Below are 26,827 nucleotides of genomic sequence, written 5' to 3'. Positions count from 1 at the left end.
AGAGAGTGAGATCAGATCAGTCTCAGTATGAGTGTATAAGATTATATCAGTCTGTTAAAGCTTGACTGATTCAAATATATAATTAGATTAAGTGATTTAAATTATAACATGACAGAACTGAAGTGATAACTAGTCAGTGATATTATATAAGAATAGTTATTTAAGAAGCTGTATAAGTGAGCTTGACTATCTTGCTTGAATAGTGAGCTTGTAGACTACAGAGTTATTATGAGAATATCATAGATATAATACTTAGTATACTAAGAAGATTATATAAGATACACAGTAACTCTTGTATATATTTCAGTAGAAGAAAAACAAATCACTGACTTCTTTAATAAGAAGTCAGTATCTAGCTATTCTATATAGATAATAAGTGAATACTCTTCTCTTATTTCATGAGTAAGAATAGTTGAAGTGATATCTCAGTAGTATTTCATTGTCAAGAAAGAGTAATCTGCTGATCTTGTATAGAAGTGAGGTTCTTATATTTATCAATCAGATCTTTCTATGATATATCTGAATGATGTCATAAAGTGATTGAAAACCAGTTCAGATGAGAAGAAATCATCTGCATAGAAGTAATGAGCCGTGTGAAACCGTAACAGGGTCTTGACACGGCCGGGAGCGTGACAATCTATATAATACTGTTTTAATATACAGTTTACAGCAGCTTTGATATACTCAATGATGAATAAGTAAAAATTAATGTTTAACTGATAAATTCATATCTTAATTATCTCTTTCTAACTGTTATTCAATACTTGATTCAGTGAAACTCTTATAGTTCTTGATTTCTTTCTATTAATTCTCTCATATAAGATAATATATAAGACTTTGAATTCTCATAACAGAGACATGATTTTTAATTTTAAATTACTTTTATACATGTTAACAGCTCTTTACAACTGCTTCTCAGTGTAATTAGAAGATTTAGACATGGTTATAATTAATAATAATTATTTGAAGATGAAGAATGAATAGACTGACTGTGTAACTGTATCTGAGATTAGAATCAGATTTTTTAATAGTCTCATTATTAATTTAACTGATCTTATTACATGGTTTTAACATTAGATAGTAGTCTTATACTATCTCAGTGAGACTTACTATCTACTCTTATCACATTTTTCAAATAAGATTATGATTTTCACTTCTCAATTTAAATTATTTTTATTACTTTAAATGATTTTAAATCTTATTTAAGTGTTATCAAAAAGCATTACTTTTTAAAAAATTAAAAATAGTCTAAAAAAAATCTTAAAATGTCTAAAAATAGTAACTTTATACCAAGAATAAGACTAAATGAGATCAAATGAAACCACTTTCTCATTTTTTTCAAGTCATGATTTCATTTTAAGATCTGATATATAGTCACTTTACATGTTTTTTTAATAGCCAGTCCCAGCAGGATTCACGCCAAGAAATGTATGGGACCAGACCAAATGGGACCAAACATGAAATTCATGGTCCCGGCGGCCAGTCTAAGAATGAAGATATTGAAAATATTTTCTGTACAGTGTGATTTTCTGTACACTGTGGCGCACTCACTACAGAGAGTGAGTAAGCATGGCACGGTTACTGCGTAACTTACACTTATTAGAGCAGAAAACATGAGATCGTGAATATGTATCAACAAATCAGATTGCATAGAATTTAGTATGAGAAATTATTGGTTGATATCTCTGCACTAGTTAATAGCTTAGTTGCTACACTAATCGTATTGTGTGCTCAAGCTACCCCAGAGAAATTTCTTTGGGAAAAGAAATTAGCCACCTCCCTTGGGTGGTTTCTGTGCTGTTCCTTTACTCCACTCGAGTTCTTGATCAGACTCCCCCTTGAGAGGCTCAATATTGTAAACGACCAACCACTGCACCATTTTCTCAGGGAGAATATCAACCGTCAATTTCTGGAGCCAGTGTCGCCAGTATGGGGTTACTGACACCCCCCCACAGCCAACTCGCGCTAGAGAGGACCTCGCAATTTTATCCGCCGTCGGAACGAAGAAACTGAGCCTCCGAGGGTTTCCAGCCGTCTGCGTGCTCGCGACGACCATGGACATCACGTCGATGTGTTTGCCCTCAGCCTTCATTTCCATATTCAACCCGTTAGTGAACGACTGGATGTACGCCTTAGTGGCGGCATAGATGGTCAAATACGGCATGCCGATAGAGGATACGGATGAGATGTTTATGATGAGTGCTGGCGAGTTGCGCTCGAGATGTGGAAGGAGCACACGCGTCAACTGCGTCATGAAGCGCATGTTTACGTTAATGACGCGGTCTACCTCTTCATTCGTATGGTCCTTCAAAGTCATGAACTGCGAACGTGTCTGACCAGCTGTTCCACCTACGTTGTTCACGAGGACTGTGAGGGGGATATCATTGAACATTCTGTCAACAACTTTTTCGAGAGATTCGGTGGGCTGGGAGGCGTCGAAGATGAATTGTCGGAATTTGGTGTGCGGGAATTCATGCTTGAGATTATTCTCGATACGCGATAGTTTCTCCGGGTTTCTGCCGTGAAGAACGATGTTGAAGCCATATTTGCAGAGCTCTCTGGCAAAGGCAGTCCCTATCCCTTCCGTGGAGCCCGTGACTAGCGCATACGAGCCTTTAGTTTTATCTAGGTATTTTGGAAGGGTGGAAGGGTGGCAGAATATGTAGAGGACGTGGCAAACTTTGATAAAGACGTATAAGATCGCGAGGGCACCGAAAGCGGTAAATACAGATAGAACCGTCATTGTGAAATCCATGATATTGAGCAATATTGTACGTATACCTGGATAAGTCGTTTCTATGTATTCGAGATGTTTGTTGATTCACTGTCCCAATATCCATGATTCCAGGGTGGCGACAGTGGTTACTGTAAGAGGTAATCGCACGCCAACAGCCAAAGTGTAAATGGGAGAAGGGATGTACATATATGTATGTACATACATACAAAGTAGCAATTTTGTTGCAGGCTATTTGGTAATTCTACTTGCATATTAGGCAAATTCGAATTTGTTTTGTTATAACCGTCTGTGCCTTTAGCAATGTCGGCTCAATTTGACTGACATATATTTAATCGATGTCGTCATCCATACATGTTTATCCTCCACAACAAAAGAACAAGCAAAAACAAATACCTTTATGTCAAACGAGCCTGGCTTGTGCAAGACTTATAAGCGCCTGACACAACGACTCATGAGCAATTTAATCTACCTACAGTAGAGGGGCCCGACAACGCGGTGGAAGGTTCATATATCGTAGTGTAGTGAGCTTGAATTAGATCGCCAGTTCCTGATTAAAATTCTGTAGCCAGCAAGCAAAACTGCTCCCACCTGTATTTGGTTCCAGCGGAACGGGCAATTGTATTACTGAAGACCTTTCGAGATTGTTTCTTGCCCTTGACGTCCTCTTTCCTATCGAGTGGGCTGACTATGCGATTGATATCTTGTTACTTCTTTTGTTTCACGCAATGTGCATCCATTGAACTGTTAATTAGGAAGGGTCAGAGGTTGAGGAGGGAAATTAGGTTAAAATATCCATCTTAGAAGAGGAAATCTTGCTTCAGAAGAAGAGTTTTGTTCCTCAAATTTGGGCCAGGGCAATCAATAATGTATATTTCTAAATCTTTCGTCCTCTTTTCCGGTTTCAATCTTTTCGATCAACCATTTCTGCCCATAGACATCTCTCAAACATCACAGGGAGATCTCACGGATCCAAAGTATGTTGTGATATATAATTATTCTCTGTTATTATGTAGATACTCGCCACGCGGGCAGTAACTTATTTAATAATTGTGGGATGCTTCCGCATCTTGCTGATGGATGTTCACTGAATTTTAAACTTCAACCAAGTGCCCAGCAACTTGGTTCCGGCGCGGTCTAGTTCTGTTCCCTCGTTGTATGATTTTTTTAGTGCTTGGTGCGCCGAGAATGGTGCGCCGAATCGGGCCTGGCTATGCGTGATCTTGATCAATGGCCAATCAGTTGGTCTTAATGACACTGAGAATTCTTCAGCCCCCTCGAAATACGCGTATATTGCATGGACGGCGAGGGGTCAGTATTATTTTTCCGCGATTTAACTGGGAGCAGGGATGAGGTTGCACGGGTCGCCGGTGGTGGTACAAGTGAGAGACCGAACAATTAATCTGGTGAAACCGGGATTAGTAAGTCGCTGTAATCCCCCAGCAGAGCAACATTTATTGATCACTAATCAGGCTGCTTGGTGACAGTGGAGTGGCGCCCGCTAGCGCTTGCCACCAAATGTGTTAGCGCCCGTGGACACCGGGAAGCGGGAGACAGAGATCCGCTGGATTAGGTAATTTGGGGAAGGACTGCGGAAAATGTGTTTATCTGCAGCAATAATGGCTTGGAATTACGGAGATTATTAGATGGGAGAACGAATAGACAGCACTGTTAACGAGAAGGGAGGCACAGAAGGATTTCCAAGGTTAAGAGGGAAAAGATCACGTCATACCGTGCGGAAGTAGATCAACTTACGGTTTAGATCGGGGTTGCTATTTAATACACGTCTCCTTCCCTTCCCCTCACTTCCCCCAGTACACAATCCCACGGCTGACTGCAAAAATCCGAGCGCATTGTATACAAGTGACATTATCACTCTCAATTGATATCTAGATCTCTTCATTCAACATCCAAAATCAATATGGCGCCCAAGATCGCTATTGTTTTCGTATGTCTGCTCTTCCCACCCAGCATATATGTTTCTTACCCTCTTCGACGCTAACGAGATCATGTATACGCTTAGTACTCCATGTATGGACATATCCAGCAGCTAGCAGAAGCTGAGAAAAGAGGCATTGAGGCTGCTGGAGGTACAGCAGATGTTTACCAGTATGAGCCCCATGCGATAAAGCAGCTCAGGAAAACCGCAAACTGGACAAAGCAGTAAATGAGCTAGCTCCTCTCCAATGATAGCTAACATGTTTTTGCGCACCTTATAGAATCGCCGAAACCCTCACACAGGATGTCCTCGATAAAATGCGGGCTCCGGCGAAATCGTCCTACCCAATTGCTGAACCAAGTACCCTTCTGGACTACGATGCTGTCCTGTTGGGCATCCCAACCCGTTACGGGAACTTCCCCGCTCAGTGGAAGGCGTTCTGGGATAAAACCGGCGGTATCTGGGCTTCTGGCGGCTATTGGGGCAAATATGTTGGCCTGTTCGTCTCGACTGGAACTCCAGGTGGTGGACAGGAGTCTACCAACATCGCTGCGATGAGCACGCTGGCCCATCACGGATTCATCTATGTCCCTCTGGGATACAAGACTGTGATGCCCATCTTGGCGAACCTCAGTGAAGTGAGGGGTGGTAGTGCGTGGGGAGCTGGGACTTTTGCTGTAAATCGCCCGTTTGCTCCTCTTTGGCGTACTTTGCTAGGGAAAGTGTTCGGAAGGGAAACTAACGTATGAATTTTTGACTTTTAGGGTATTGATGGCTCGCGTCAACCATCTGCTCTTGAGATTCAACTTGCCGAAGAGCAGGGCACGCAGTTCTACAAGACAGTCTCCAAGGTCAAGTTTGAATGACTATCCTCTGTCACCAATACCTCCGGGAATGAACCCACGGCCAGCCAACCACAGTCAACAGCCGTACCGAAGCAAAAACCTACTGAAACAGCTAGGCAGGGTGAGAAATCTGGGCCATGTGGGCTGCCGAAATGTGTTGTCAGCTGAAAGGAGCTCAGGCGACGGGATTTTTTTTTTTCTTTCCAAAGTAGTTTTGATATTCTGTTTAATTCTTGAGGAGCGCCTCTATGATAGCACTGACTTAGTTGGCTATGGGAAATGAAAGAAATCATGAGCAAAACGCTTTATATCGTTATATGTAATCCGTAGCCCTGCTGATTCCACTGAATGTCATACAATCCGCGACCACAGGAGTCGGAAAAAGTCAGACCAACCACGTGACATTGAGTGGCCCTTTGAGTTCGATCAGCTTCTTCTCTTATTGCAACCTCCAGGCAACTTCCCACTGGCAGGCCCCGACTTCACCTCCACTGCTGAATATTTTTGTATCCTCACCATGGCCTGAGTATTCCATTTTTGATTGAATATTATCTTTGATCCTCCGGTGCACTCCCGGCCCTTACCTCCCCTCACCCACGCATCACAATCATGGCGCCGGCAAGACCTATACTGCTACGGTTCGAGAGCCGGAACGGCCAGTTCAGGTTAACGGTGAACCCGACAGACGAATTCCCATCCCTTCTGCCAAAGGTTAGGCTCGCATATTAGAGGTTTGTTGTGTTGGCGTAGAGCTAATGTTCAACTTTTATTAAAATAGGTGCTGGATAACCTTCCCAAGAATACTGCTCCTCCATCTGTTGTACTTTCGAACAAACCGATAGGGACTGGAGGCCAGGAAAGAAATATCTCAACTCTGAAGGGGCTTACTATCCAGCGGGTTGGACTATCGTGAGTCAACCATCTCGATATACCTGTTTACTCCTGTCATGAAGGCTCATAAATCCAGTCACGGAGACAAACTTTTCGTTGGTTATGAAGAAGAGACCGCTGTGGTAAATGGCAGCTCGGGTGACCATCCATCCTCTACCTCCCGACCACAGAACGGATCACGTCGCCTGGACGGCGTTGCGGTGAGGCAACAAGAACCAGTTCCTCCTCCTGCCCAGGCGATAACATCTACGACGCTTATTAAGACCCCGTGGGAGGTTGTTAAGCAGTCACCCCTCGATGATCGATTGGATGGAAAGGATGGAAAAATAAGTCGTGGCCTAGATTACAAAATGTGCAGGCATGGACCAAAAGGCATGTGCGATTATTGTATGCCCTTGGAGCCATATGCACCTGAGTATCTTGTGGAGAAGAAGATAAAACACCTCTCATTTCACTCATATCTCAGGAAAATAAATTCATCTACAAATAAGCCGGAGTTAAAGAGTTCCTATATTCCCCCTCTCACAGAACCCGACTACAGGGTGAAAAGAGACTGTCCATCCGGCCATCCCGCTTGGCCAGAGGGGATCTGCACCAAGTGCCAACCAAGTGCGATCACGCTGCAGCCCCAACCATTTCGTATGGTTGATCACGTTGAGTTTTCTTCTCCTGACCTGATTAATTGTTTATTGGACTTTTGGCGAAAATCTGGAGCTCAACGACTTGGCTTTTTATACGGAACTTATGAGGAGTATACCGAAGTTCCTCTTGGGATAAAGGCTGTCGTCCAAGCAATCTATGAACCACCACAACTCGGTGAAATAGATGGTGTGACGCTTCACGAATGGAGTAACGAAAAGGATGTTGACGAAGTTGCCAAATTATGTGGATTGGAGAAAATTGGTGTCATATTCACAGACCTCATGGACGCCAGAGCTGGGGATGGTACAGTTATTTGCAAACGGCATATTGACTCTTACTATCTCTCTTCTCTGGAAATTATTTTTGCAGCACAACTGCAAGCCAGATACCCAAAAGCAACAAAATGGAGTGAAACGGGCCAGTTTGGATCGAATTTTGTCACTTGTGTGCTTAGCGGAGATGAGGACGGTGCAATTTCGATTAGCGCATACCAAGCATCTAACTCCGCAGTTGAAATGGTGAAAGCCGATATAATTGAGCCCTCTGCAGATCCCGGGGTTATGCTTGTACAACAAGAAAACGAACCTGATGATGATCTGAGCAAAGCTCGGTATATTCCCGAGGTATTTTACCGCAGAGTCAACGAGTATGGCGCCAATGTCCAGGAAAATGCGAAACCGAGTTTCCCTGTTGAATACCTCCTTGTCACTCTAACCCATGGGTTCCCAACTGACCCTGACGTTATGTTCAACGATTCGACTTTCCCAATCGAAAACCGCGAGGTCATTGGAGAGAGCCAGGATTTGAGAACGCTCGCTAATAAGCTGGTGTCGCACGGTGACCCTAACAAGGCGATATGTGCTGTATCGGACTTCCATCTCCTTTGCTTCCTCCATGGGCTTGGAATCTTAAATAAGGTAGAGTTGTCTTCAATATTGTCTAGAGTTATATTTGTCATGTTTATTAACCTTCACGTTCCTCCGGCTATAGGACGAAGAATCTCTTTTATGTACCGTTGCCCGGACCCATGATCCCGCGGATGGCATGCAATTAGTCAACACACCCGGCTGGGCCACCTTGGTTACAATACTTCAGGAGAGCGGTGAGCGGCCCCCCAAGCGCCCTTGGCCCTTCCAGCCAAAAACATCCATCTCTTCCCATCAACTCTCAAGCCATACAAAAACCCTTAAGTCGGAACATCCCCAATCGGATGGTGAACAACTTGCTAAGAGGTTTAAGGGGGCTAGCTTAGGATAGCATTTTCCCAAACCATATCCACCCTCTCGTGATAGAATTTCCTTGCTCTCGTTACGAAAATCGGATTTGCAGTTTAAATACAATATGGTGCATATACGTTCACGAACCTTTGCCAACCCATCTTTCTATTTACCATCCTACTTCGAGATGCTTCGCTAGCACCGCGTCTACCTGCACCTCTATCTCTTACTACTGGCATAGCTTTCTCTTTACAGTCATTCCTTTCAAACCCAACTAAAACCGCGCCTTGTCCTGATAGCGATGAATGGAAGCGCAAGGAGATTGGGGGTTAGAATAGCCTGAAGCTATGCACTCGGAACTTCTGTGGTTTTTATTAAAAAAGATAAACCGAACATAGTCAGCTTGAGCATCATTGAATAATAGTAAATGATCAATGTAATGCTGATGAGAATTTGGAGCTTCCGTGAATTTTATCTCCGATTACCCCTTTCCCTCTTGGATTTATCATTTATCATTTATCATGGTATTTTAGAGATCGAGCAGGATGACATTTATTTACACCAATTAGCTCAAGACTTTAATATTTACAGTTTAGATCCACTTGCCCAAACATGCGCCTTGCTCGGGTTACGCAATTGAATAAAAAATAGAAAAGGAAAAAAAGGAAAAAAAGAAAAAAAAGGAAAAAAAGGAAAAAAAGGAAAAAAAGGAAAAAAAGGAAAAAAAGGAAAAAAAGGAAAAAAAGAAAAAAAAGAAAAAAAGAAAAGAAAAGAAAAGAAAAGAAAACAGAAAATTGCGCCTTCGGATAGAACAAATTAATAGCCGAAAGAGCGAAATGGAAGCCACAGGAGTACAATTTTCCCTCAGGAAGAGGCTGAATCTGCTTTTCATAAACCTCAACTCACAGCTTGGCCAACTTCTTCAGCCTGTCTCCTAGCAAAGCCTTGCCCTTATCCGTTCGCCAAACCTCATGTGGCGCACCTTTGACCACATCCCACGCTACCAAATTATTAGTTATATTGGTCAGATCCTTCTGCTTATCTGCCCACCTCTGGCTCCTCCTAACTTCAATACCAGAACTAACAACAACCAACCGCATGGACGGAGACTGAATGTGCTTCGCGCTGGCAATCTCGCTTTTCGTCGTCGAATCCGCAACAAGGTTCTCCTGCAACTTCGCTTTGATGAATCTTCCATTCTGGTACGCCACTTTACCGTACACGCGGTCTTCCCTCGTGCGGCGCTTGAATATCGCCCCAGCCAACCTATCCAGTCCAAGCGGGGAGAATATCCCGCGCAGCCAGAGCTTGAAGCCACGACCTGGTTTGCCTATCTCCGGCAACAGGTCCTCGTGCAAGGCGTCAATTAGCATCAGACCCGTGATGTCGCCGGCATGTCGACTGGCGAAAATGCGGCTGTATATCCCCCCGACGCCAGCGGATACGACGACCCATGGACCTTCCTCATCTGCTAGAGCTAGAGTTTCAGAGAGGACGTCGGCGGACATGCCTGCAGAGTGTGGAGATGGGGCATTGTCCGACCACCCCATGCCGGGTCTGTCCCAGTAGCAGTATCGATCAATTGAGCCATTGCGATACGCCTCATGTACCCAGCTTCGAAAACTGTCTTCGACGGGCATTTCGCCGGCTTCCAGTAGGACAGTTGCGCTGCGATTACCCGCTTTTGAGGAGGGGATCGTACCAACGCAATCTAGGTGGATTTGGTATTTGTCGTTGTCGACGTAATATTTCTTCCCGGGAGCAGGGAGGCCGGCATCCTTGGCGCGCAGGATCAAAGTGGCCATGAGCAAAATGGCCACGAGAACCGTTACGGTGGTAACTATAGTCTCGACCAGGACGGCAAACCACTCTCGCAGCGTTCGCCGCGTTTCTTGTCTTCCCGTCAAGCGCTCCTCCTCCTCACGCTTGCCCCATGCGACGAAACGGGTTTGGGCTAATAGGTACAGGCTGATCATCGTCGCCCATGCGGCGGAGGCAATACCTACCCATCCCTCCTCGACGCGGAGACGGGGCACGCCGACTATGATGAACAAGTTTACTGCTAGGAAGAGGGAGAGGACCGCGCCCCATATGGTCATGGGCCTCGAAGGGACGGAAAAAAATATTAGGGCAATTAACAGGTTGGCCATGGTCAGGGTGGTGAAGGAGAAATCGAGGAAACCGGAGCCGCGGCTGTTCATACCCGGTGGACTGACGAAAGTCGATGCGAGCAGTAGAATCCACCAGATCAGGTTTACTACCAGGAAGAGGATGGTGAAGCTTCGCAGCGCCCGGACGCTCCAGAGGTTGTATGGAGAGACCTGTTTGTGATCAGCCTTTTCTTTTCTTTTTCCTCTTTTGGGCAATAAACGTCCATGGAGGATTATTCTGGGAAGGTTAAGAGAGAAGAAATTGAAGACTTACTGCTGGGTCGTCAGGATCTAAATATCCACCCCGTGGTAGCAGGCGAGATCGTTCTGTTGGCTCCTCTCTCCGATGCCCTCTTCCTGCGCCTTCATCTTCACCATGTTCTTCTCCCTCGCTGTGCTCCTCGCGCGTTCTCAAACCCCATAGCGGAGACATTGTGTGAGAAAAAAGTCCCCCTAGCTCACTAGAAATAAAGAGTTATCGAAGTTGTCAACAAGAGATATCACAGGGCGCTGGTAAGCCCTTTCGTAAGTAGACGACCTAGAGAGCAAACGGAGTCCATAAAACCAAAATTTAGATATTAAGGAATGCAATACAAAGGTGATTTGATTCATAATTTGTTTTTTGCCGTGGCGAAGAGACCTTCTTCTACCAGACCCGGTCTTCGAGAGAGTTGCTGATATCGTCATTGGCAGGATGATGTGATGTCATCGAGGAGTTCTAAGCTTTAAATAAGGTTGCTCCCGTGATATCATTTTTATTTTCTATCTCCAACCGCCGCATCAAAGCATAACAATAATATACTCTATACAGCTTCCTTTCCATGCTTTTTTTCATCTTTGAAACAATGTTGCTACCAGGAAAATATATCTGTTCCACACGTTCCCCCTCAATCCAGAGCCTATGTTTCTCTCTCCTGCCTCAAAATTGAGCTTTACACAACAGTATCCGGGCTATTCGACCAATTAAAATAGCAACATAAATAAACTGTGATATGATAATGCTTTTTACCTTAAGGGTCCAACTTGAAAGGCTTCCTGTCATCCCATCATTGGGATATGACCCCATATGGATAATTTCGTGGACCGTCACGTACGTTTCCATCATCGGTTTTGTTCACATATAATAATGACAATAACGTTGGAATTGTCCATAGCTTAATGGGTAGTAGATACTTGCAATGATCGGAGCCAATAAATGCAACTTTTGAAGAGTCCGTGTATGAAACAGTACAACAAACTAGCAACAAAGTTTGGAGTTCACGTTTTACTCAATTTTTCTGGCCGTCTGATATTTGTTGTTGTTGGGATGGAAAGTTTGTTGGTCGGAAATTACCCGATGTTGTATTTAAGAAACGATAGATACGGTACGGTAACGTGATAACTCTACAGGGAATCCATGGCCATGGATGTGTATGATGAAGTTACTGCGACTCATCTGCAAACTTGCGCCTGGCAAACAACAGCTCAGAACTATTTACTTCATTTATCTGCTTCAACTGCGGCAGCTCTTCCTCACTTGCACGATAGAACAGAATCTGAAGGCTGTGTGGTCTGTAATCAGGAGGCACATCACATCGATGTGCTGATTTCTACACAGCTCCGTATTCTCGAATTTTATACCACCACTTATTTCATCCTGTCGCCATCACTCCAGATATGAGCGATCTTCAGAAAAACTTTGCAAAATCTCGATTGACTAGATTACCTCCGGAGGTACTGGTATTTGATGGACTAGGTGAGGATAGAGAGAATGATCATGATGGTAGTACCACCTCCATACATCACGAACGTCAAGATGATGATTCGTCCTCAGCTTCATCCGTATCCTCCACGGGAACAGTGATACCATCCGCAAGCCAAAACTTATTTGCACGTCCACCCAGGTAGGTTGGTCGTCTCTTTTTAGGGTCCTCTTCTGTGAATTTGGCTTTTTTATATTTGTTTGTCAGTATTTAATTTATTTTTTGCCTTTGGTGTTTGAAATAAGCTATTCCATGCTTTTTATTAATCAGGGTTTTAGGTGTGCCTCCTAACCCTTCCGTTTTTAATTTCCATATGAACACATCCTAATTTCTACATTCTGCTAACAGGTCGGCATCCGCAAGATCAGAAGCTACTCCATTACCATGGATAGACTTCTTTGACCAGGAGCTTTTCCTAGAAGAGGATATCGAGGGTTTACACATCTCCCACCATGCGTACATCAGTGCCCCTTCAGAGTCCGGCCCTTTGTTCGTCACCCACCACGGTGCTGGATCGTCCGGCCTTTCATTTGCTGCCTGTGCAGCGGAAATTAAGAAGATCCTCCCTACTGCTGGCGTATTATCTCTAGATGCGCGAAACCATGGAAGTACCTCCGTCAGAAGAAAGAGTCAAGGTGCGGAAGACAATTCACAGGTAGAGATAGATCTAAGCCTCGAGACGTTATCTCGTGATTTACTCTTCGTGATCGACCAAACCCGAATAAAGATGAACTGGGAATCGCTCCCGGACGTCGTTTTCGTTGGCCACAGCTTGGGCGGAGCTGTGGTCACCGAAGCTGCGAAGAAAGGTGAACTTGGATCGAAGCTCCTGGCTTATGCCGTTTTAGACGTCGTTGAAGGTAGCGAAGATTCAGAATTTTTATATCATCGGAATATTGCTGATGAACTTCAGGTTCCGCGATGGATGGGCTTCAAAGTATGGAAACATACCTTTCTACCCGGCCGTCTAGCTTTCCCTCCTTGGCTTCCGGGATTAGTTGGTAGTATGTTGCACATATAAGTTTCTTCCCCTTCGCTCGTAGTTTCCAGAGCGACCGGTTCCATTAATTTAATTGAAACTAAATAACGTTGTATAGCACCCGATCACGAACTATCCGCAATACCTTGTCTGCACGAGTGTCTGTACCATCCCTCCTCCGTGAAGATCCTTCCGATACGTCTAGACCGTGGAAGTGGCGCACAGACCTAGCCGCTACGAAACCATTTTGGGAGAATTGGTTCATAGGCCTTAGCAAGAAGTTTCTCCAAGCCCGCGGGGGCAAACTGCTGCTGCTTGCTGGAACGGACCGTCTTGACAAAGAGCTTATGATCGGGCAAATGCAGGGTAGGTTTTTTTTCTTCTCTTTTTCTTTTTATAAAAAGTCCTTTTGAAACTTCTAGACTCCCAACAACTATTTTACCATACTAAATCATGCTTCCCCAAATCTTCTCAAAAAACAATCAAGGCAAATATCAACTCCAAGTGTTCCCCGAATCAGGCCACTTTATCCAGGAAGACCAGCCCGCAAAGACAGCACAGATCCTCGTCGACTTCTATAAGCGAAATGACAGAAGCGCTCTCGTCCTTCCGCCCAAAGTCGGTGATGTGTTGGCGGCACAGGCTATGGCGAAAGGAGTTGGGGCCGGCGGGCATGGGGGCATGGGGGCGGATTCCCACCAAGCAACTGGACAAAGTCAGACCCCTGATTAACTGTACCTAATTCAGGGAGTTGTTTTGCGGGCGAAAGCATGAATGCATTTTTAACTCCTTTTAGTGAAGCGCATTTCTGCATGAATATTGACATAGGCGGCATCGTATTACCGAAAGCTGCCTGTGGCCTCTGCTTCATACCAGAAAATTTGAAAGAACTATGGACGCGCCAACATCCGCGCGCGGAAGGGATGACGGCAGGAAGGACCCTCATTCTATTGTCAGTTTACTTTGTGAGCGACTCGCGCGACTATATTATAGAACCAATTGTTGTCGCGTTGAGATAAAATAAAGATACGTTGCTAAAAACTTCCATGGGGCGGAGGCTAGGAAAAGAAGGGAAAAAATCATTTTGAAAGGAAGCGACCATACCCACGGGAATGAAAAGCCTAAAGAAATCTCATAAAAACAAAATTACCGCCCCCCCCCCCTTCTTCGCCCTTCCCATAAATAGTAAAGTGCCCAAGGTTTGATCTCTGCCTTTACGCCAAAGATGGAGAAAACATGTATAAACAAGGTAGCTGATCATTTTTGCGGGAAAATTCCAAATTAAAATGTAAAAGTCAAGAGGAGATCTAAACATCGCAAATAAGAAATGGTAGGGAAACAAAAAGGGAAAAGCGGTCGTACATGCGTTAAATGCTATGAGATCTGCCGCCTTTATTCATGGCATATATGCGCCGCCCGCAACGACCAGGTTCATTCCTGTAAATCGCGTTTTGTAAACAGGGCTCTTTTTGGTGGGGAACGCACTGATCTGGTCAGGGGTTACGACAACCTCCTTGCTTTTCTTCTTCGTCGTGCCTGTGCCAACACTGGGAACACCTGCAGCCGAGGCCTGAGCGCTTGATGAAGCGGCAGGGTTTCCAGCATCAATCTTTGTCCCAGCGCCGCCCTCGCTTATAACACGCCCTTGGCCAGTGGACGGATCCTGAGCCGGCCCTGCCACATCCCAAACACGAACAGTACCGTCCGCACCACCGGAGACCAGGACTGTCGACTCAGCACTCCACGTGAGAGACCAAATACCACCCTTCCCGTGGCCACGCATACGCTTTAAGAGTCTACCAGGAGCTAGATCCCACAGGAAGATGGAGCCATGATCATCAGCCGACGCAAGAATTTTGCCATTGTTGCTGCATGCCAATGCGGTGATGTTACCAGTGTGGCCAGTAAACATGCGAACGGCGTTTCCAGTGGTTACGGCCCACATCCGCACAGTATGATCGGAGCTACCAGTGAAAACATAAGCTGAATTTGGGTGGAAGCATACACAGTCCACGTCTTGATCATGTCCGGCGAAGATCCGCTGCTGTCGTATTCTATCTGTCACCCACAAGCGTGCAGTTTTGTCGTGGCTGCCAGAGACAAAATAATGGCCATAAGGACCCCAAGCGATATCCCACACCGGCTGTGCGTGGCCCTTGTAGACGACCATACATTGCCAGAGATCAAGAGACCATAAACGGATGGTTTTATCAGCCGATGATGACAGAAGCCAGCGCGTATTCGTCTTGACTTCTTCATCCTCCGGACTGGCGATAGAGGGGGCAAATGCCACTGCATAGACCGGTCCGGAATGGCCAAAGAGACGGTGGGAGTTTGTAGGGGCAGAATCTTCTGAGTCTGGGTAGGTTGGTGGAATGGGTAAACCATCAAGACTCCAAACACGAATATAAGAATCTTGTGTCCCAGCGGCAACCAACATACTATCGCCAGAGAAATCTATGCAGTTGATGCTAGAGGCCGGTTAGAGCACAGACAGTCAGAAGAGGGGGACGTCATAAGTTGCTGTTAGCGTACCTATCGTAAGTATTGTGAAAAGTGAACATGCAAACACTGATGGCAGGGCCAACACCTCCAGTTCGCCCTTCGATTTTGAATCTATCACGGTTTTCTTTAACCTTTTGCACTTCCATGGCGACATCACGGGCCATTGAGGGCGGATATGGTATTTCAGCGCGTGTTGGAGCTTCTTCATCTTCTTCTCGTTTGATCATTTGTTCAAAGTGTTGAACAAGAGATGGGCGACCTCCGGTTGGAGGGTCTTTCACGTCTGCCTCCTCAAGTTCAGCCCTTACATCTCCTTCAAGGAGTGGCTCCATCGGTAGTTTTCCAAGCTTGAGCCTGGGAAGCGTTCCTGCCATTGCAGGGTTATCACCGGTATATGCAGATCCCGGGTGGTGGCCTGGTATTCCTTCGTCCTCCGCAGGCATCCCGGAAGAATTGTTCGCTCTTCCAAGCATCGCAGCAAAGCTGAAGCGATCATCCGCGGCTCGATCTTTAGTAATTATTGTGCAATAGCTGCTAAGAATAGCCGACATCACAGTTCCTCCCTCCTTTTGCTTGCTTTCAAGGAACTGCATAAGGTTTGAAAATGCTGGATTGCTCAAGGTAAGGCGATATTTATTGTTACGGTATAGCTTTGCAACGCTATTCTCCTGTACATGTTCAGGGAGGCTTATTGGCTCCAAAGCGCGGATATCCTCGCTATGTTCGGGAAGAAACAAGCTCTTGTTTGCCTCGAAAAACTGACGACCCTCCAGTGGCACTAAGGACGTGATGAGATTAAGATATGAGTAGACGAACAGAGGCCATAGGACACGTCGGAGCTCCGGCTGCACATTATGTTAAAAGACTGAATAAATCTACATGTCAAGAGGACAATACCTTATAGATATCCAAATTGTCCTCGACCCATTTTCTGGTCACATCTGCCAAGTTAAGTTAGCAAGATTGATTGGGTAACTGTGGATATAAATACACTTACCAAATGCTAACTTGAACTTTGGGCGTGAGTCCTCGCTGGCAGGAGGAAGCGGACGTCCATCGATTTCTTGGTTCGCGGACTCCATTCGAAGCATTGCTTCGGTTCTGCTGTATCCTTTTTTCGCCAAGTAATCGATAACCTAAAGCAAAGACATATTAGTTATTACTCGTGACATGAATGGTTAGGAATCCAAAAAAACACGAAACAGCGCATGCAAAATAGCAACCTAAACTACTGTAATGAAAATGAAACCGCAACCACTAGAAACAAGGCCGCAGCAGCCACACAGAACCTACTGCTCCTACAAGGCCCTGGTCACCTCCAACAGAAGGGTCTCCATACGGAGAATGTCCAGGACTTGGAGGTCCCATATTTTGAGTCTATTGTATAGCCTAGCTAGCTTGTTGTAAAGCACGAAACGACTTCTTTGTTCCAGCAAAAATAAAAGCAACCACGAAGGGGTTTGGGCGGGAAGTAGAGCAAAAGCACAAAATTGGGGAAACTCATACCCCAAATGAACCCATTTTCAACGCAGAAAGATGAAGAACAGCTTTTATAGGAATGTAAAGCGACACTCAGTCTCACCACAGAATTGGCTCTGCTCTGCATTCCTCACAATGATATCTCTAGCTTAGCAAACATAATGAATGCCGGCAAAGAGATAACTCACACAAAGCTTAGAAACAAGCTCTTGTTGTTTGTTGCATGGGAAGAAACAGAGAATTTAGAAAAATGAAAGGTGGTGGGAGACAAAGAAATCAGTAATAACAAATACATAGAAACGGCAAAGAACTGCCCCAGATAAGACATAAGACAAGTTTTGACCTACAATCTGATTCAAGTTCTGCTGGGACATGACCCCCGACGGCGGCCCAGAGGTTGCCGGGCTCCCCGCTGAAGGAGGCCCGCCATTGACCTGCTGTTGCTGGGACATTGGCATCCCGCCCCCTGGGCCCATGCTGCCGCTCCTCGGCCCCGGGCTAGGAGCTCCCGGACCGGACATGTTGGGTGTGTTCCTCTTCTATAGCGAGAGTAATGGGGTATACACAGAAGAAAAGCTAAAAGCTGATATGGCTGCAATGAGTCTGACCCAGCTCTAGGGCGGGCCGGATGATTATGATAAGAGTGGCATTGGACATTGACGGTATAGTTGCTTGGAACGGCGGAGAGAGCGAAATCACGGGTAGGTAGGTTGTTTGATATTACGCTATCACAAATCAGGTTAGTGTAGTGAGAAGGGAGCTTCGAGACAGCTTACCTAATCACGGAGATCTGGGGCTAACTTAAAGGAAGTTAGTTACCTGGTTCACAGCCATAAGGTACCTTCTCATACTAAATTTGTCAGGTCACGTGATCTGGCTTACTAATCCTTTCACCTATAACTTTCCACAAGCTAGCAACCTTTCAATCACACAAGCTTTACACCTTCCACAGGTTATGAGACCTGTTTTGTGCAAAATCACTGCCAATTCGGGATTTCTTGTCAATATACTCATTATTTGAACTACTGCTTCATTTGATACACTCATCAGAAGTTAAAATCATCTTATTCTATCAGTATTGATGTGTTTGAGATCTTGATGATTAATAATACTACTGCTCACTTAAAAAAAAAAAAAAGAAGGCTTGCAGAAAACACATCACATTTGTAAAAAAATAAGAAAAGAGAATGATATTGATAAGGATTTAATAAATGAATATCAAGATAATGAATTCAATATAATTTCACTTATATATATATTCATAATCTTATATTCTTTTCACTGAATTAGTTACAGTTGATGATGATAATTCTTTATACTTATACTCTGTCAGTGAACATTCTTCTGAAGCCTTTGAAAGCTTTATTGATAAATACTCTGAAACACTCTCTTAATTTAAAGCTGGTTTGAATACAGCTTCTGATACAGTCAGATCAGTCTCTCAATCTACTTAACAGTTTGATACTGATTCTTATGAAGTCTACTATTCAGATGAGACAATATCAGATCAACAGATAAAGCATCTCAAGATAATACTTGAGATGAATAAGAGAAAGTAAAGAGTTCTAGAACTTGAACTATAACTGAAAAAACTCTGTTAACAGAGATTTTCTACAGATTAATTATAGAATGTTAATAATTATTCTATCATTATATTCACAGTCTGTATAGTCACATGAAACTCCAATCTCAGTGAAAGATTGAAATTTAATCTTTATAAACTGAATAGTTATATTGACAAGGCAATCTCTTAATTTAAGAAAGATGTTAAGAATACTGTGAGATCAAACAGTCTAACTAATACATTCAATTACATTATATAAAGTATCTTCATGAAATTGAAACTGGTTGATGCACAGTGTTAATATATAATAGAGAAATGACAGACTCAGAACTCTCTATAAAGAGATGATAAATAAGCATCATTCTGAGATGTCAGAAATCAGTGACTCTACACATTCATCTCAAACTTCTTGAATGCAGGTGTCAGATCATGTTTCTTCAAGTATGATGAAAATCAGATTACTTATACTCTATAAAATACAATTGAACAGAAATACTCTGTTCTTAAAACACAGTTACACTGTGAGACAGTTCTGAAATTCATGTCTCTTAATAACATACAGATTATTAATCTATATATATTCTTTGATAAGTTCTGATTCATCATTATAAAATTGAAGATGTTGAATACTTCTCTCTCAGATGTGTGAATATTTGATATCTTCTACTCAGTTCTACTCAATAATTGAAGAAATTATGTTCAGAAGAAGATAGAGAAAATACAGGATTTTAAATTCACAGCTGTGATATTGAATGTTAATCTTCTTATAAAGAAAATCTGTTCATAGCTTAATTCTTCAAAAGATAAAAAGAATCTGCAGAATATAGATTCTACAGTTAACTCAGCTATAATAGCTACAATAGCTATAACAGCTATAACAGCCACACTGACTACTAGCAACAATACATTGAATTCAGTCTGTGAAGACTGTACTGAATGTGATTGAAACAGTATATAAGAGAGCTTCTGAAATCATCAGAGATCAGAAAATTCATCTATATATTCTAAATATAAGAGATCTTACTTTGATATCTGTTGATTGATTAATTCAGACAGTGCTCTGAATAATTGAAGAATAAATAATACTATAAGAATAAAGAAATTCAAAGAAAAGAAGAAAAAGAATAATAGTGAGAGTAGAACTCAACTATTTATTACAGATGAATCAGAGATCTATCAGATAACAAATCTCACAGAGATTATCAATGTATCAGTCTGTTTTATAAAATCTCATAAGAATCTTCTCACTATATGAAATAGTGACACTGAATGTCACATAGTGAGTGATAGATTACAATTTTCAGAACTTATAGTAATCAATGATTCAACTGTTCAAGTGATTAATAAGGTTATTATAAAGGTTCAGAGTGTTGACACTGTATTCATTTTAATAAGTGAAAGATTGATAGAATTCAATTATATATATTATATATCAGAACTATCTGTAAATCTGATCTCTGCTGAGATTATGAAATATCAGAGCTATATTCACTGTGATATATAAGTAAATACTGAGAACTACTTTAAGTTTTTATTATCTATCAATAGTAATATCTTCTATATCAATCTGTCTTATAATAATATTTATATTCTATTCAACAGCTCACTGACATTTCATGAGATAATGAATGACTCAATGTATGAAGCAGTGATATATGTAACTGTTCTGAAATCAAAGACAATCTCAATAGATTATGATTCAAATACAGAGTCTTTAAGACCTTTCAGCTGTGAGAAGATTGAACAGTTAATTAACTCTAAGAATTCAGATACTGATTTCTTTATTATCTCATCTTCATCTTGATTATCTGCAGTTCTTCTGAAACAGCTTTTGATAGATGAGTGACATTATTGACTTAATCATATCAGTGAAAATAGTATATTAAAAATGATCAGAGACCTGCAATTTAGTATTATTATTATCAGTCTAAAGAAATTATTATTCTGTGTTACATATGTTAAGTCTAAACAGAAACATGCTTTCTACAAGAATTTCACATCACATTATATCACTTATAAGACCTTGAAGATTTGAGTGAATATCTTCAGTGATGATGAGACTCTTGAAACTGAGAATGATATATTATCTTACACTGATAAGAAGCTTGCAATGATGATAACAGATGATATCATCTGTATGAGATGAATATTTCTATTAAAATGCAAGAATAAGATGTTGAGATATCTACAGATCTTCAATCAATTCATCAAGAATCTGCTGAGATATGACATTGCAATTATTCACTCAGATTATGAAGAATTGAATTCAAATACAGTCACAGTATATATACTCAGTGAAGATATAAAATGAGAGCTGACTCTCTCTCATACTTCATAGTAAGATGAAGTATTTGAATAATTAATTGATTTAATTATTGAGAAGTTCTGATCACTATTAATAGACTCTTCAGCTCTGAAAAAGATGTGAAGTGAGACAGTTACTACAGTCACAGAGCTGTTTAATCTTATATCAATCTCAATGATATTGTATGAGAGCTCTGAAAATACAAAGCTGATTACACTGTATAAGATCTGACTTGAAGCTCTATCTTCTGTATACAGCATTCACTGATGAGATTGTAAAGCATTCTTGAAAATAGTCTCTAAGCTCATCAATAAGATGGCTTTCTGTTTCAAAGAGTTGATTTTTATGAGTTATAATGATTTTATTAATTATAGATTAATGAACCTCTTCAATAGGTGTTTATATATATTAAAAGACATCATCTTTCAGAAGAATCTTCATCTTGCTAATTCATTGATACTGATAACACACAATCTGAAGATTCTACTCAATGTAATTCATAAAGTGACTGCAGTGATTTCTTCAGTGATATCAGATCTACTCACTGCAGTCTGTTAAGAGATTATAATGATTTCTGATTAATTAATAGATGATCTGTTCATTGATAAGAAAATCTGATCTGAGTGTTCATTATTTCTCATACTCACTAATAATTGATGAATTAACTATGATATCTCTGTGAGAATATCTATCTTTTTAGTATAGAATACACTGAACTTCTCAGAATTCACAGTTAAATCAGATAATTCTCTGATATCTATAAGAGATATCACTACAGTGAGAGAAGATTCAGTAAGAAACAGTCTTAAAAATCTATTCACTGATTCTGAGATCACTGCACTTCTGATTCTGAAAAACCTCACATGTATCAAAGCTTTCATGAAATGAAAGTATTATTATAAGATCTGTGTTAAAGAGATCAACTGTTTAAAATAGATAAAGATCTGATAACTGATTGAGAGAATATTATAAATAAGTGTTCTTCACAGTTAATGAGTATTTGATAAAAAGTTCAATAATATAAGTGATGTTATTCACTATAAGACTCACTGAATTGTCTGTGAAAATCTTCAATAGAAGAGAGTTAATTACTCAAGAATCTTTGTATCTGTCATCTCTGTATTCATCTCATGAGCTCTTATAGTAATCTCAGTATTCTAAGAATGATATGTTCTACAGATTGATATAATAACTGTCTTTTTAAACATCTAACTATCTACTGATGAATGAATATATATGAATTAACTCACAGAATTCTGTGAAGACTGTAATAATCTTATATGTGAGTTAATATAGAGACTCTATAGTCTTAAGCAAGCAGCACTCTTATAATATAAGAAGCTGTGAAAGATACTATTATACTCAGACTTCTGTGTCAGTCTCTATAATACTGAACTATTTATTCATGATAAAAGATAGATCTATATAATTATCTATATAAATAATGTTTATCTCTACAGTCTGAAAATCAAAGATCTGAACTGAGTCAAAGCTGAAATCACTGCTAATTATGAGATCAAGAATGTAGAGAATTTTAATCACTATCTAGAAATGAAGATTAATAAAGATTTAACTTTATTAATATTATTTCAATCTCTCTTTATAAGAAATCTTCTGAAGAAGTTCTCAATAAATGACTGTTATTTTACATTCACTTCTATGAAGAAGAATATCAATTTCATGAATGATGATGAGAAACTGATTGTATATATAGCAGAATTTATTCTACAGTTCTATCAATTCAGTATTGAATTTCTATAATATCTGGCATTCAATACACATTCTGATATGAGTTTCATCACAGAATTTCTTGAATGATTCTACTCTCAGTTTACATCAAAGAACTGAACTGTATACAAGTATATACTCTGATATCTACAGAATTCAATCAATGAGGGTATAACCTATCACAGAGATGCTGAAATTGAACCTGTAGTATACACAGATGCTGATTGAGTCAGTAGGAATTCAGAATCCTGTTCAATCACTGATTATATCATCTACATAACAGATGATTCTGTTACATGACAGAGCTGCTGATAAACAGAGGTCTTCAAGTCATCAACAGAGGCTGAATATATTGCATTCTCTGAGACTGCATATGAGCTTGTCTGTCTTCAAGAGCTTCTAGAAGACACTGAATTCATCTCATCTTATTTCAACAATCTAAATGCTAATGATTATCTCATTCTCATCACAGTCAATGATCTGACTTATATAATTCATACTGATAATAAGTCTATTATAGAGCTATTCTCTTTCAAAGCAATTTCACACTGCTTAAAGTATATAGAGATCTGTTTTCACATTCTTCAGAATCTTATCTGCAAGAATGAGATATCTATCTGATATGTTTCATCTGCTGAGAATACAGCAGATGAGCTTACTAATGTGGTTCAGAAGAACGTACGACCGTCGGATAATAACGCGGCCGCTTCCGAACTAGCGTACAAATGTAAAGGGGGGCCATAGCGGTCACTAATTAATTTAGTGTACAATATTACAATATATAAGAAGCCGGTGTACACCTGTAATTGTACACTGGCAGAAAGACAACCTTTGAATCATATCTGATAGTATGTCTAAAAACCAGTGAGAAGTGCAGACTTCTTCAGAGTGTGATAATTCCATTTACAAAGTGATTTGTAGTTATCATGTCAGTGTGGTTCTAGAACATCTCAAAAGATAGTATATAAAGAGCAGTGAGTGAAAGAGCATCTGATTAATACTGCTTCACTTATTAAGGAAAAAACTCCACACTCAGACAAATGCCATGTATGCGAATGAATGAGATGTGAGAAAGAGAATGAGAGTGATGAATCAGATTCAAAGAAGTCTACTCTCTACTCAAAAGAAGAATAAAAAGAGAGAAGTGATTATCACTGAAGTCATATAATAATAATAAAAATCATATAATAATATAGTGATATAATGATATAGTGATAGAATAATATACTGATATAATAACACAGTAATATAATGATAGATATCATACAATTAATAAGAAATCTGAAATGAATATCTTCTCTAATTAATATAAACAACACTCTTCTCTGCTATCTGAATTGAAAGGTATACAGAATCTCTCAGAGAGTTTACTCAAAATAGTAAGAAAAGCAGCTGAAATCACTGAACTGAAATTGAAGCTCTGTACATGTACAAGGATTCTAAATGAGATTGAGGCCTTGTGTACACAGTGACAGACTGAGATAGAAGTCAAACAACAATTGACATTCACTGTGAATCAAGTATTCACTATGAAGAGCTTCACTGATGCAATCATCATCATTAATAAGAATAGAGAAAATCAGATCTTAGACCTGTAGTGAGAGATTGAATGTTTATACAGATAGATGACTACACTGAATCTGAAAGTCTTATCATAATTGTTCACAATCTCTTCAGAAGTATACACATCATCAGAGACTGCTGTGCAGAATGAGAATTTAAGCATGAAATATATCAAGTCAGAAGATCTGCTGAAGTTATCAAGCTTCAATGACAACTGAAAAAATGATGCTGCAATCAGCTGACTAAGTCAGATACAATCATGTTATCAGATTGAATGTGAACTCACAGACAGACAGTTAACAGAATTTCAACAAGTCTTAAGATCTGCTGTGTTTCTACACAGAAAAGCAAAGTCATTATAAATGACTAATAAAAAGATAAATCTCACAGATCTGAAGTGATATTCATTCTCATGAACATGAAATGAGTTTTTCAAATGAATCTTATATAACTTTGAGAAAGTGAATGTATAAGATAAATGTTATAAATGCTTCACTGAGTATAGACAAGTGAGTGATTTTATATTATACTTCACACACTTCAGCTTATACTATCTTATATTAAATGAAGAGCTTTCAACATCTTTCTGTTTACAGATCTTCATTCATGATCTTATATCTGAGTTAAGAGTAGAATGAAAATGCTTAATCTCATAGTCAGATATAGTGAAGAAAGTATATAATATTCTCATTATACAGAAACAAGCAAGTCAATTATAATAGAAGATACTGCAATTAAGTATGTCTCAGTGAAGAACAGATAATCAGACTTCTATGATACAAGCTATATATCTGAACATGATGAATCTAGATCTGAATGTCATTGCTAAAGTGCTGAATTCTCTGAAAAAGAGATTCTCTAAGTGAAAATCTTGATATTATGAGTATCAAGCTTGCTTCAACTGCAGATGTTAAAATCATGATGTAAAAGATTACACTCAGTGTATACAGTCAAGAGAAGCAAGAGAGTCAAAAAACTAGCAGAATCAGTGAGCTTGAAGACACTCACTGATATTCTATAAAAAGTCTTCAAAGTGAAAGAGATGTCTGTGTTAGATGACTCTCTGAATTCTGTGAATGTAAAGAGAAAGCAGGCTTCTGACTGAGATACAGATAAGAAAGTAAACACTCATCTCAATATCTTGAGACCTGAAATGTTAATGTATAAGAGATACTTAAGTAAGAATTGAGAGATGGCTGCAAAAGTGTTGACAGATATAGAAGCTTTTATACAATATATTGATAATTATATAATTAGAAGATTGAAAGAAGTCTGCTGAGTGAAGAATCTCTGATGTATAAGATTATCTGATAACTGATATTTGATATCATCTGTAAGAGTAAGAGTTCCCTTGCACTTTAAAGAATGATCTTGCTATATTTAAGCATAAGAGCTGCAGAACATGAAATACAACCTTATTCTCAGACTTAATTAATTTCAAAGGTTCAATTCACAGATTCAATAACATACATGTCATATGCAGTTAACTGATAGAAAGAAAACAGTTCATACAATTCTATCAACTGATATGAGAAGAATATTTCACATCTCTGATATAGAAGGATTAAATCTGCTTACACATCAATAAGCAAAGAGAATGATTTACAAAACCTCATCTGAAAGCATTCTGTATGTCATACAGAACTCAGAAGTGAAGAAAATCAAGATAAAGAATATACAGAAGAACAAGTGTATGAAGAAGCTTCTGAAGAAGTATAAGAAGATCTTCTAAACAGATCTTTCACTGAAATTGCTACTGAAATGAGAATTTATACATGAGATTGATATGAGGAACACAAAACCAGTCAATCAGAATGTGTACTCTCTGTCACAAATGCATCTTGAAGAACAGAAGTATCAGATCACTGATCTTCTAGAATGTGGTCTTATATAACTCTTATCAAGTGCATGAGGCTTTTCAGTTCTATTTATAAAAAAGACAGATGAGGAGTAATGAATGTGTATTAATTATTAAGCACTCAATAAGCTTATAATCAAGAATGAATATTCATTACCATAGATTCAATAACAGTTGAATATAATCAGAAATACTTGATATCTATTGAAGATCAATCTTCTCTCAGAATACTGATAAATCTGTGTAGACAAACTGTCAGTTCTGTGAACTATGTTTAATATATAATAAAGAAAGTTCAAATTTCTGATAATATCATTTGATCTGATAAATATGCCTGTTATCTTTCAAATAATGATAAATATGATTCTTTATAAATAGAATGAAATCTCATATCTCATATATCTTGATAATATTCTAGTCTTTTCAAACTCATACAATGAATATCTGAAGTATCTTGATAAAGTGCTTATAACTCTGACAGAGTATAAGCTCTATATCAAATCAATCAAGTATATGTTTGAAACAGAAGAGTTGAAGTTTATAGAATATATAATGAGTGATAACTGTATACATCTTATTCTGAAGAAATTGAATGTTATAGCAAATTGACTGCAGCTGAGAAATGTACATTATATATAACAGTTTCTTAAATTGATCTTATACTATTGCAGATTCATCAAGAATTT

At 40.1% G+C, this 26,827-nt stretch overlaps 6 protein-coding genes across 7 annotated transcripts; 3 read left to right on the top strand and 3 right to left on the bottom strand.

Annotated features, from left to right (window-relative positions):
• Positions 1-1,697: 1,697 nt before the first annotated feature.
• BDBG_04493 (short chain dehydrogenase/reductase) lies at positions 1,698-2,781 on the bottom strand. Its single transcript, XM_002624583.2, has one exon. It carries the CDS (start codon positions 2,753-2,755, stop codon positions 1,769-1,771), a length of 987 nt encoding a protein of 328 aa, XP_002624629.2. The 5' UTR covers positions 2,756-2,781; the 3' UTR covers positions 1,698-1,768.
• A 1,070-nt stretch (positions 2,782-3,851) lies between these two features.
• Positions 3,852-5,908, top strand: BDBG_04491 (minor allergen Alt a 7). Its single transcript, XM_002624581.2, has 5 exons — positions 3,852-4,155; positions 4,207-4,682; positions 4,758-4,843; positions 4,954-5,350; positions 5,438-5,908. Exons 2-5 carry the CDS (start codon positions 4,656-4,658, stop codon positions 5,537-5,539), a joined length of 612 nt encoding a protein of 203 aa, XP_002624627.1. The 5' UTR covers positions 3,852-4,155; positions 4,207-4,655; the 3' UTR covers positions 5,540-5,908.
• Positions 5,909-5,939: 31 nt separating this feature from the next.
• On the top strand, positions 5,940-11,606 carry BDBG_04490 (nuclear protein localization protein 4). The gene is made up of 5 exons (XM_031721691.1): positions 5,940-6,229; positions 6,297-6,427; positions 6,486-7,968; positions 8,042-8,153; positions 8,299-11,606. The coding sequence occupies exons 1-5, from the start codon at positions 6,128-6,130 to the stop codon at positions 8,301-8,303; spliced, it is 1,833 nt and encodes a 610-aa protein (XP_031578528.1). The 5' UTR covers positions 5,940-6,127; the 3' UTR covers positions 8,304-11,606.
• BDBG_04489 (mitochondrial integral membrane protein) lies at positions 8,955-11,100 on the bottom strand. The gene is made up of 2 exons (XM_002624579.2): positions 10,693-11,100; positions 8,955-10,589 (listed from the first exon to the last, which is right to left on the bottom strand). The coding sequence occupies exons 1-2, from the start codon at positions 10,849-10,851 to the stop codon at positions 9,171-9,173; spliced, it is 1,578 nt and encodes a 525-aa protein (XP_002624625.1). The 5' UTR covers positions 10,852-11,100; the 3' UTR covers positions 8,955-9,170.
• A 228-nt stretch (positions 11,607-11,834) lies between the features above and the next one.
• Positions 11,835-14,444, top strand: BDBG_04488. 2 transcript variants are annotated; one of them, XM_031721689.1, is made up of 6 exons: positions 11,835-12,301; positions 12,509-13,020; positions 13,074-13,164; positions 13,258-13,505; positions 13,627-13,854; positions 13,936-14,444. In XM_031721689.1, exons 1-6 carry the CDS (start codon positions 12,075-12,077, stop codon positions 13,953-13,955), a joined length of 1,326 nt encoding a protein of 441 aa, XP_031578526.1. In that variant the 5' UTR covers positions 11,835-12,074; the 3' UTR covers positions 13,956-14,444. The 2 variants fall into 2 exon arrangements, with proteins under 2 accessions (XP_031578526.1, XP_031578527.1); XM_031721690.1 differs by having other exon boundaries at positions 13,627-14,444.
• On the bottom strand, positions 12,018-17,944 carry BDBG_04487 (transcription initiation factor TFIID subunit 5). The gene is made up of 6 exons (XM_031721688.1): positions 17,900-17,944; positions 17,471-17,848; positions 16,642-16,780; positions 16,542-16,585; positions 15,675-16,489; positions 12,018-15,610 (listed from the first exon to the last, which is right to left on the bottom strand). Exons 2-6 carry the CDS (start codon positions 17,642-17,644, stop codon positions 14,536-14,538), a joined length of 2,247 nt encoding a protein of 748 aa, XP_031578525.1. The 5' UTR covers positions 17,645-17,848; positions 17,900-17,944; the 3' UTR covers positions 12,018-14,535.
• Between the last annotated feature and the right edge of the window lie 8,883 nt (positions 17,945-26,827).

Source organism: Blastomyces gilchristii, assembly GCF_000003855.2.
Source record: "Blastomyces gilchristii SLH14081 genomic scaffold supercont1.9, whole genome shotgun sequence".
Taxonomy (NCBI): Eukaryota; Fungi; Ascomycota; class Eurotiomycetes; order Onygenales; family Ajellomycetaceae; genus Blastomyces; species Blastomyces gilchristii.
Note: the sequence above shows the minus strand (reverse complement) of the source record. Positions and strands in the feature narration are given on the sequence as shown.

Excerpts from the sequence above, each read along its gene's own strand:
- BDBG_04493 (XM_002624583.2), bottom strand. The coding sequence starts at position 2,755 with ATGGATTTCACAATGACGGTTCTATCTGTATTTACCGCTTTCGGTGCC.
- BDBG_04491 (XM_002624581.2), top strand. The coding sequence starts at position 4,656 with ATGGCGCCCAAGATCGCTATTGTTTTC. Across the intron at positions 4,683-4,757 it reads CCAAGATCGCTATTGTTTTC|TACTCCATGTATGGACATAT; the intron begins GTATGTCTGCTC and ends GTATACGCTTAG. Across the intron at positions 4,844-4,953 it reads GGTACAGCAGATGTTTACCA|AATCGCCGAAACCCTCACAC; the intron begins GTATGAGCCCCA and ends CGCACCTTATAG.
- BDBG_04490 (XM_031721691.1), top strand. The coding sequence starts at position 6,128 with ATGGCGCCGGCAAGACCTATACTGCTACGGTTCGAGAGCCGGAACGGC. Across the intron at positions 6,230-6,296 it reads TCCCATCCCTTCTGCCAAAG|GTGCTGGATAACCTTCCCAA; the intron begins GTTAGGCTCGCA and ends TTATTAAAATAG. Across the intron at positions 6,428-6,485 it reads ATCCAGCGGGTTGGACTATC|TCACGGAGACAAACTTTTCG; the intron begins GTGAGTCAACCA and ends TCATAAATCCAG.
- BDBG_04489 (XM_002624579.2), bottom strand. The coding sequence starts at position 10,851 with ATGTCTCCGCTATGGGGTTTGAGAACGCGCGAGGAGCACAGCGAGGGA. Across the intron at positions 10,590-10,692 it reads TAGATCCTGACGACCCAGCA|GTCTCTCCATACAACCTCTG; the intron begins GTAAGTCTTCAA and ends GATCACAAACAG.
- BDBG_04488 (XM_031721689.1), top strand. The coding sequence starts at position 12,075 with ATGAGCGATCTTCAGAAAAACTTTGCAAAATCTCGATTGACTAGATTA. Across the intron at positions 12,302-12,508 it reads TTATTTGCACGTCCACCCAG|GTCGGCATCCGCAAGATCAG; the intron begins GTAGGTTGGTCG and ends TTCTGCTAACAG. Across the intron at positions 13,165-13,257 it reads GCTTCCGGGATTAGTTGGTA|CACCCGATCACGAACTATCC; the intron begins GTATGTTGCACA and ends AACGTTGTATAG.
- BDBG_04487 (XM_031721688.1), bottom strand. The coding sequence starts at position 17,644 with ATGTCCGGTCCGGGAGCTCCTAGCCCGGGGCCGAGGAGCGGCAGCATG. Across the intron at positions 16,586-16,641 it reads AAAGTTCAAGTTAGCATTTG|ATGTGACCAGAAAATGGGTC; the intron begins GTAAGTGTATTT and ends TTAACTTGGCAG. Across the intron at positions 16,490-16,541 it reads ACAATTTGGATATCTATAAG|CCGGAGCTCCGACGTGTCCT; the intron begins GTATTGTCCTCT and ends CATAATGTGCAG.